Here is an 8,180-nt window from a genome sequence, read left to right as displayed (position 1 = left end):
AAAAAAAAAAAAAAAAAAAAAAAAAAAAAAAAAAAGATGAGCAGGACACAACCTGACAGACCCACACCGTGGGCAGAAGAGGCCAAGGTAAGAGACGGCCCACGTGAGGCCCATAGGCAGGTGAGTCTGCTGGGGCAGAGTGTGTGCTCAGGGCCTCGCCAAGCCTGGTGACTGGACTGGCCAGTCCTAGCACATGCAGGTACACATCAGTCCAGCTGCTCTAGGGGTCGGCTCTTGTCCATGGGCAATGTGAGCCATGGAGGGTCTTAGGTAGGGTGAGGCCCAGGAGACGGGCCTGCTGGGGTGGCCTAGCTGGGCAAGGGCAGGTTCCTGATGAGCTGAGGAGGCCACAGCAGTCATCCCAGGAAGATGGTGGCATGGAACGGCTGGGAGTAGGGGGATCCGGGGAAGGTCCCTGGGCTTGGGCTAGGGGGTAGTAAGAGTGAGAGGGTGGGTGGGTCAGCTGGACCCCTGGAGTACACAGAGGAGATGTCCAGGAGGGTCTGTAGAAGAAGGGGCGTGGCCCATGGGTCTGCAGCAGGAGAGATGCAGTGACTAAAGTGATAGCTGGGAGAAGGCAGTGGTCCTCAGAGCCACACCTGGTGGGGAGAGGCCACGTGGGGCTGAGCAAAGAGGGTACGATTTCCCTCCAGCCTCAGGGCTGGGCACACTTGCCTTCAGAGCCTCCCCACACTAGGTGAGCCAGATGCTGGCCTTACCTCATTTACCATCTCAGAGCCATCTGAAGGGGGAGAAGGGAACCAGGCCCCAGGAGGCAGAAAGTCATCAAAGCTCCCACATCTGTGACCAGCCTCAGTGCCATGCTTTTTCTATGGAGGGTCCTGTCCAATGGAACTGAGCACAGACCAGATAAAAGAACTGGGCACCCAGTGGCTTCAGTCCAGGGCCTGGAGTTCAAACTTTACTGGAAACAAAGGGGCCGACAGAGATTGGAGAAAACTGCTAGAAAGGGGCCGGTGTCCCCATGGGACTGTGGGTTTTGGAGCCTTGTGCCCCCACCTGAGCCTCAGGGGGCCCGGAGTGTCCACCCCAGTGGACCTTTCGAGAAATGGCTGGGCCATTGTGCAGAAGAATGCCCGGAAATCCCGCGCCGCCCTCCCCCAGCAAGGATGGGGGCTCTTCCTCCTGGCCAGGAAACTCCAAGTTGGCTTCCGGAGGGTGGCCTGGGGGCTGGGGTGCCAGGGACACCATCGCCACTGGTGGGAGGGCAGGGCACAGCCCCTCCATGTCCCTTTGTCTCTGCTGTCTGAAGGCCAGAGCAGGCTGCTAGGCCTGGGGCCACCACTGCCCCTGGGTATACACTCAGTGTGCTGGGTCACTGAGAACTTCCTGAAGTGGTGTCACCTGAGCTGGGCCCCCAAGGATGGGGTGCGGGCAGTACCGCAGGAAGAGAAGCAGCCCCTATGAAGATTGAGAGGTCTGGGAAGCCCCTGCAGCTTGGGAGAGTGGGGGTCGCCAGGCAGGGGGAAAGCCCCTGTGCCACCGCTTTGTGCCAGAGACTCAGGCTCCAGAGAGGCAGTGAGTGGCATGGGGGGGTGAGGCTGGAGCCTGGGCCTGACCTCCATATGGCTGCCTGGCGTCTCCGTTTGCCATGGGGTGAGAGACAGTGCCGGGACTCAGAGGGCTGGAGAGAGAGTGCGGGAAAGGGCCTGGGTGGGGCTTGGACTCCGGGGCGGGCTTTCTGGAGACACCCCCTACAAGGGCCTCTACGGCTGTGACAGGGGTTGGGGGGTGGCGGCTCCTGCAAACCCCGGTCAGTGGAGTGGAGCTGGCTCCGGTGGAAGAGACCACTGGGCTCAGTAGGGGATGTGGGAGTGGACCGGGTGGTGCAGGCTGGGGGTCAAGCGCCTTCTGAAGTGACGCGGCCGGAACACGCAGGGAGGCGGCTCAAGAAGCGGGCCCTAGGCCAGCCCAGAACGCGCTTGGCCGCGACTAGGATAACCGCGGGTGGGGCTGGGGGCGGCGGCCGGGCGGGGAGCCGTCCCGCGCCCTCAGCTACCCCCCAAGAGCCGTTGTTTTCCTAACTTCAGCTGCCAGGGGCTCTGTGATTGGCTGCGGGACGACGGCCCGCGCACGGATTGGCTGCTTCGGGCCAGGGGGCCGGGCCCGGGGGACAGAATCCGCCCCCGAACCTTCAAAGAGGGTACCCCCGGCAGGAGCTGGCAGACCTAGAAGGTGCGACAGACCCGCGGGGCAAACGGACTGGGGCCGAGAGCCAGGAGCGCGGGCGCAAAGGCACTAGGGCCCGCCCAGGGCGCCGCGCAGCACGGCCTTGGGGGTTCTGGGGGGCCGTCGGGCTCGCGTCTCTCCTCTAGCCATGGGGTCCGCAGCGTTGGAGATCCTGGGCCTGGTGCTGTGCCTGGTGGGCTGGGGGGGTCTGATCCTGGCTTGCGGGCTGCCCATGTGGCAGGTGACTGCCTTCCTGGACCACAACATTGTGACGGCGCAGACCACCTGGAAGGGGCTGTGGATGTCATGCGTGGTGCAGAGCACGGGGCACATGCAGTGCAAGGTGTACGACTCGGTGCTGGCTCTGAGCACCGAGGTGCAGGCAGCGCGGGCGCTCACCGTGGGTGCCGTGCTGTTGGCGTTCGTTGCGCTCTTCGTGACCTTGGCGGGAGCGCAGTGCACCACCTGCGTGGCCCCGGGCCCGGCCAAGGCGCGTGTGGCCCTCACGGGAGGCGTGCTTTACCTGCTTTGCGGGCTGCTTGCGCTCGTGCCACTCTGCTGGTTCGCCAACATTGTCGTCCGCGAGTTCTACGATCCGTCTGTGCCCGTGTCGCAGAAGTACGAGCTGGGCGCAGCGCTGTATATCGGCTGGGCGGCCACCGCGCTGCTCATGGTAGGCGGTGGCCTCTTGTGCTGCGGCGCCTGGGTCTGCACCAGCCGTCCCGACCTCAGCTTCCCCGTGAAGTATTCGGCGCCGCGGCGGCCCACGGCCACCGGCGACTACGACAAGAAGAACTACGTCTGAGGGCGCTGGGCACGGCGGGGGCCCTCCTGCCAGCTACCCCTGCGAGGCGTTGGATGAGCCTGGGGAGCCCCGCATGGACCGGCGGCTTCCGCCGGGTAGCGCCGCGCGCAGGCACCGCGGAACGTCTGGCTCTGCACCCCGACGCGGTTCCTGGATGGGCTCCTGCCTGCGCCCGCAGCTGACCCTCTCCTGCCACCAGCCGGGCCCTGCCCTTAACAGACGGACTCGGACAGTTTCCTTTTCTGTGCGCGGCGCTGTTTCCACAGGCAGAGCGAGTGTCAGACTGAGGATGCCGCTTCCCCTCCAAGACGCTGGGGGTCTTGGCTGTTGCCTTACTTCCCAGAGGCTCCTGCTGACTTCGGAGGGGCGGATGGAGAGCCCAGGGACCCCACCGGAGAGATGTGTACAGCTGGTCTTTACCCCATCAGCAGGGCCCAAGCCCAGGGGCCAGTTACTTGGCCTGGACCTCCCGGTCTCACTCCAACATCTCCCCAGGCAAGGCTTGTGGGCACCGGAGCTTGAGAGTGGGCGGGAGTGGGAAGGCTAAGAATCTACTTAGTAAATGGTTTGAACTCTCTCCCGCCTGTGTCCTGTTCTCTGTCCAGCCATCTCCCGTGTCCAGCAGCCCCATTCATCACCCACCAGCCCCGCCCTCCCAAGGACTCCTGTAGAGACCTCCTCCCAGGGCTGGCATTTTCCCCATCCTCCCTGCTACCTTCCCACCAGGTGGGAGACACAGCCACCACTTACTACAGCCCAGAAAGGCGGGATCTGCGGTCAGAAGAGCGGCTGCTGCAGTCATGGGGCCCTGGGGCCCGGGATGGGACAGGGGCGGGGGCAGCGGCAGACCCCAGCAGGGTGAAGCGCCCTCAACACAGGCTGGTGAGTGGGGTTCCTGCGATGTGGGAAGTGCTGGGGGTGGGCAGTCAGGCCGCTGGCTTCTCTCAGAAACGGCTGAGCCCCACACAGCACAGGGCGAGGTTTTCCACTGCCGTCTCAGGGCTTGCCTAGTTCCGGGTCCCATCAAGTGGCCACAGAGGTCTGTAGAACTCCCGACCAGGCCCTTTCCAATGGTGGGTGGGGCAGGAATAGGGGTGAATGCAGGACACGCCGGTCAACAGTGGGGTTGCCATGGGAGGAGGTGCTGACAGCTGGTTGCCCAGAGTACCACACCTTGGCTCCAGCCCCTCGTCCTGGCTCCTTCACCAGTCCCAGCGTAGCTCCCTACAGAGCCTGTGCCCACCCACCCTGCCGGCCTGGCAGCCTGCCCAGACTGGTACTGACAACCAGCACCTGTGCCAGCCCCTGCTGGGGGCACCTTCCTCCTCCAGGGGCTGTATGACCTGGGAGTCAGGGCTGGCCCCTGCCAGGCATCTCGGAATAGGGGGTCTAGAGCCATCTAACAGTCACTGAGAGCTCATTGTTTTTAGCCTTGTTCTAGGTACTTTGAATTAACACATTTTTAACTTTTGACATAAAGCTAGAAGCAGAAGAGAGCAGCTGATGAAGGGGGCATGCTGCAGGGAAGAGCTCTAAGCCCAGCTGGAAGGAAGACTTGGCATCTGCTCCAACCTGGCCTCGGGGGCCCTGCCCAGAAATGTCTGGGCCACATCCAGTGGCGGGGAGTCTCCTAGGTCTGGCCAGGCTACCACCATGGGGCAGTGGCAGAACCCCAAGAATGTGGGCTCAGTGGGGCTTAGGGCAGCCGCTGGAATGTGTGGCAGCTTCCTGGGAGCTGCTGTGGAACCAGAGGTGGGATGAGTTACAGGGATAGGGGCCCCACAGTGCAGAGGTCCTCAGGAGGCCTGACCTGTGCCCCACCTGGGCCTGTAGAGCAGGGACCAAGAGCAGTCCCCAAGCTTGGGAGTGTGTGATCCCAGAGCTGTGGCCCTGGGCAGAGCCGGAAACAATGGTCCTTACACTCTTGCATCTGGCCACTGGGGCTGGGTAGTACCAGGTCTGGTGCGTTTGGTCAGAAGCCGAGGCTCAAGGCTGCCTGGGAGGGCTGCATCCCACACAAGCTGTTTCCTAAGAAAGGAAGGGCATGGGGCTGGGCATGGGATGGCTCACGGCTATAATCCCAGCACTTTGGGAGGCCGAGGGGGGCGGATCACAAGGTCAGGAGATCAAGACCATCCTGGCCAACATGGCAACACCCCATCTCTACTAAAAATACAAAAATTAGCTGGGCGTGGTGGCCATGCCTGTAATCCCAGCTACTCAGGAAGCTGAGGCAGGAGAACTGCTTGAACCCTGGAGGCAGAGGAAGCAGTGAGCCGAGATCGTGCCACTGCACTCCAGCCTGGCGACAGAGCGAGACTGTCTCAAAAACAAACAAACAAACAAACAAAAAACGAAGGGCATGGAAAGGCAGCTGCACAGCCTCTGAACTTTCCCAAATGGCCAGGGTGGGCAGCTCAAGGGCCCCAGGGAGCTGTGCAAACCACCAGAGGCAAGGGGGGGGCCCAGTCTCCAGTCCAGCTCTGACCCTTTTGTGCCCACTGCCCTTTGCCAAGGGCTGCACCAAGACCAGCCCCACCTACCTGTGTGCACTTTTCCAGGTCACTCTTTCTGAGCTTTTCCCCACTGACTTAAAACCTACCCAAATCAGTCCTGCCTTCAAAGACCTGAAAAAGAGTGCTGGATGGTGAGACCCACGGGTGGAGGGATGGCTGAGAGAGTGGACTAGCTATGTGGCTGAGGCCAAGTGGACTGGAGGAAGTGGTAGGTGGACAGAGGCAGGTGCTGGCTGGCACCACTAGGCAGTGGCCAGTGCAGGTGCTGTGAGGAGGCGGGGATGCTGAGGGGTACTGACCTCTGCCCACTGCCACCTGGAGGTCCTGGAGGACAGAGTGAGGAGATCTTGTACTTCGGGCCAATCCTCATGCTGATTTCCTGCCAGGCGCTGAGGGTACCTGGGGCCCAGGACCTATAGAAGACTCAAGGCACACCTAAGCACTGGCCTCGAGACCAGAGCCACAGTGGGGACGGGGCCTAAAATAAGCATTTTATTTAATAAAAAACGGCTTCTACATCTCAAATCATGTACATAACTTACAATCTAAATGAAAGCCAGTTATATAAATAAGGAGGTCATTCCTGAAGAAATCAAATTCTAGAAAAGAAAACAAGAAAAAATAAGTTTCAAACAATGTTGATGTGCCACCAAATTAAACAAACTGCCCAGGCATTCCCTCTGGGTAGTGCTTCTGAGTAGCCAGGACTGCTTGTGGGGGTGAGGCCACCCCAGACTCAGAGGCCTCTGCTGTCCTCACAGCACCCCTTGCCTGGGCTGAGCTGTCCTACATCAGAGCTCCTTCCAGGCACCTTCTCACCTCACGGACCCCACCCAGCTGCTCAGCCAGCCCCCTGGCACCCTCCCATGGGATCTCTCCCTCCATCCCTCGGTACTCTGCTGCTCAGCCCTCCTGGCCCAGGCCACCTGTACCCCTGCCTCAGTGGAAGAACACACAGCAGCATAACATCATCACCAAGCAGGCTGCAGGGAAGGGGTCTGCCTCTAGCACCCACTCCACTGCTGGAGAGCCCCACCTCTGCATCTGCCCCACACTACACAGTCCTGTGCTGATGCTCACATTCATCGTCTAAGGAGAGAGTGGGCCCCATTTTTGGATGAGGAAACAGGCTCAGTCTGATTAGGTGGCTGGTCGAAGGTCACTGCTGATGAGCCTACAGAACTTGCCAAAAACCCGAGGGTCTGACCCAGAGCCCCTCCCCTAACATGGGCCCTGTGTAGTCCAGGCCACCCTGAGAGGAACTGTGGGGTCCCTGAGGCCCCCTGTGCTGTTGTCAGTCGAACAGCCCCACTCCAGCCCCAAAAGAACAGGTGCTTGCCCCTGGAGGGATGGACAGACGGACGGATGGGTGGGAGAGTGGGAAGGACCCCAGGCCTGGCCTGAAGGACCTCCTACAACAGAGCCTTGGCAGGGCCCTTCTGCCACAGCCGCAGCCTCCAGGCTAGGGCTCCAGGAGATGCAGGGCTGGATGTGGCATTCCCTGTGGGGAACCTGGGCTGAGAGATGGTCACAAAGACACAAGGCAGGCCTATTTCCTGGGAACCCTTAAGAAAGAGGTAGTACACGGGGCAGTGGGAGGTGTCCCGGGTCAGTGACCTGCCAGTGAATCCCATCGGGGCCCTCAGGACAGCTGTGTGCTGGTGAAGGCCCCAGCAGAACCGGCACTTTGGAATTCCCAGCTGAGTGGCTGCCAACAGCTTTGCTTTCTCATGAGCCAAGCACACAAAAGCCTGCATGCCTGCTCTGTGGGCTCTTGCCCAGCACTTGACATGAAGGCTGTGGGACAGGAGGCTCCAGGTGGCCTCCGAGGGCAGCACCAGGGAGTCTGTGTGTGACATGTGTCACACGGGATGCCCAGCCCCAGAGTGCGGTCAGCAGAGGGTGAATACCAGCTCTTTCTGAAGGGATCGCAGGGGCTTAATGAAATTAGCTACCTCAAAATGCCCCATTGTGGCCCTGCTGGCAGCCTAAGGACAGATGTGCTTGGGAAAAATGTGTTGGCTCCAATCTCCTCAAGAACCCTGCTTTGGTCTGAAACCCAAGTAAAAGCCTCCGTTGAGGGAGGACAGAGCAGGGCATCAGGGTCGGGCTCTGAGGGGGCTGCTACAGCTGCCCCTGCAGAACCCCTGTAACTCACCCTAGGATAGGAGGGAAATCAGTGCATCCAGAAACTTGCTCCGATCCTCAGCTTTCAGCTCAATTACTGAAGTAATGAAAGAAAAACAGCCGTGAGAAGGGAGGAGTAGGAACACAAGGCAGGGCACAGAACTGCCCCCGCCGCCGGCCCTCCACCGCATTCCAAAGTGTGCAGCTCCTCCTGGTCTGTGGTGTTCTGCACTCAGTGGTTGTGTCTCTGTCTCACTGTACCTCGTCGTCAGAACTGCTGTCTGCACTGCTAGAGAGGCCAGGGCTGGGGACTGCAGAGAGAACCCCGCCCCGGGAAGCCAATAGAGGGGACACAGGGAGGGGCCCTACAGACCTGGACAGAAACGGGCCTGCCCACCCCACCTGGCATGAATCCTGGTCCCCAGAGTGGGTTGTGGAAGTCCTTGGGTGGGGCAGGACACTTTTGGACGCACTCTGGCCAATGCCTTGGCTTCAGTGTTCTCTTCCCCACAAGGGGACATGGTGCAAACTGCCCATATCAC

General features: G+C 60.8%; 2 protein-coding genes across 5 annotated transcripts in view; one reads left to right on the top strand and one right to left on the bottom strand.

Moving 5' to 3' along the window:
- The window catches only part of CLDN5 (claudin 5), a 4,960-nt gene extending 1,388 nt beyond the window's left edge, over nucleotides 1-3,572 (top strand). The window contains exons 2-3 of one of the 2 annotated variants that reach the window (XM_025400233.1): nucleotides 45-87; nucleotides 2,052-3,572. In XM_025400233.1, the coding sequence (XP_025256018.1) occupies nucleotides 2,339-2,995 (657 nt within the window). In that variant the 5' untranslated portion in view covers nucleotides 45-87; nucleotides 2,052-2,338 and the 3' untranslated portion in view covers nucleotides 2,996-3,572. Of the gene's footprint in view, nucleotides 1-44; nucleotides 88-1,170; nucleotides 1,439-2,051 lie in introns of those variants that run through there. The other variant, XM_025400232.1, reaches the window with a different exon arrangement.
- Nucleotides 3,573-5,977: 2,405 nt separating this feature from the next.
- Nucleotides 5,978-8,180, bottom strand: part of CDC45 (cell division cycle 45) — a 44,120-nt gene continuing 41,917 nt past the window's right edge. For all 3 annotated transcript variants that reach the window (XM_025398196.1, XM_025398197.1, XM_025398199.1), the window contains 2 exons: nucleotides 7,670-7,735; nucleotides 5,978-6,110 (listed from right to left, as the gene is read on the bottom strand). In XM_025398196.1, coding sequence (XP_025253981.1) covers nucleotides 7,671-7,735 — 65 coding nt within the window. In that variant the 3' untranslated portion in view covers nucleotides 5,978-6,110; nucleotide 7,670. The remainder of the gene's footprint in view (nucleotides 6,111-7,669; nucleotides 7,736-8,180) is intronic.

This window comes from Theropithecus gelada, chromosome 10 (assembly GCF_003255815.1).
Source record: "Theropithecus gelada isolate Dixy chromosome 10, Tgel_1.0, whole genome shotgun sequence".
NCBI classification, from domain to species: Eukaryota; Metazoa; Chordata; class Mammalia; order Primates; family Cercopithecidae; genus Theropithecus; species Theropithecus gelada.
Note: the sequence above shows the minus strand (reverse complement) of the source record. Positions and strands in the feature narration are given on the sequence as shown.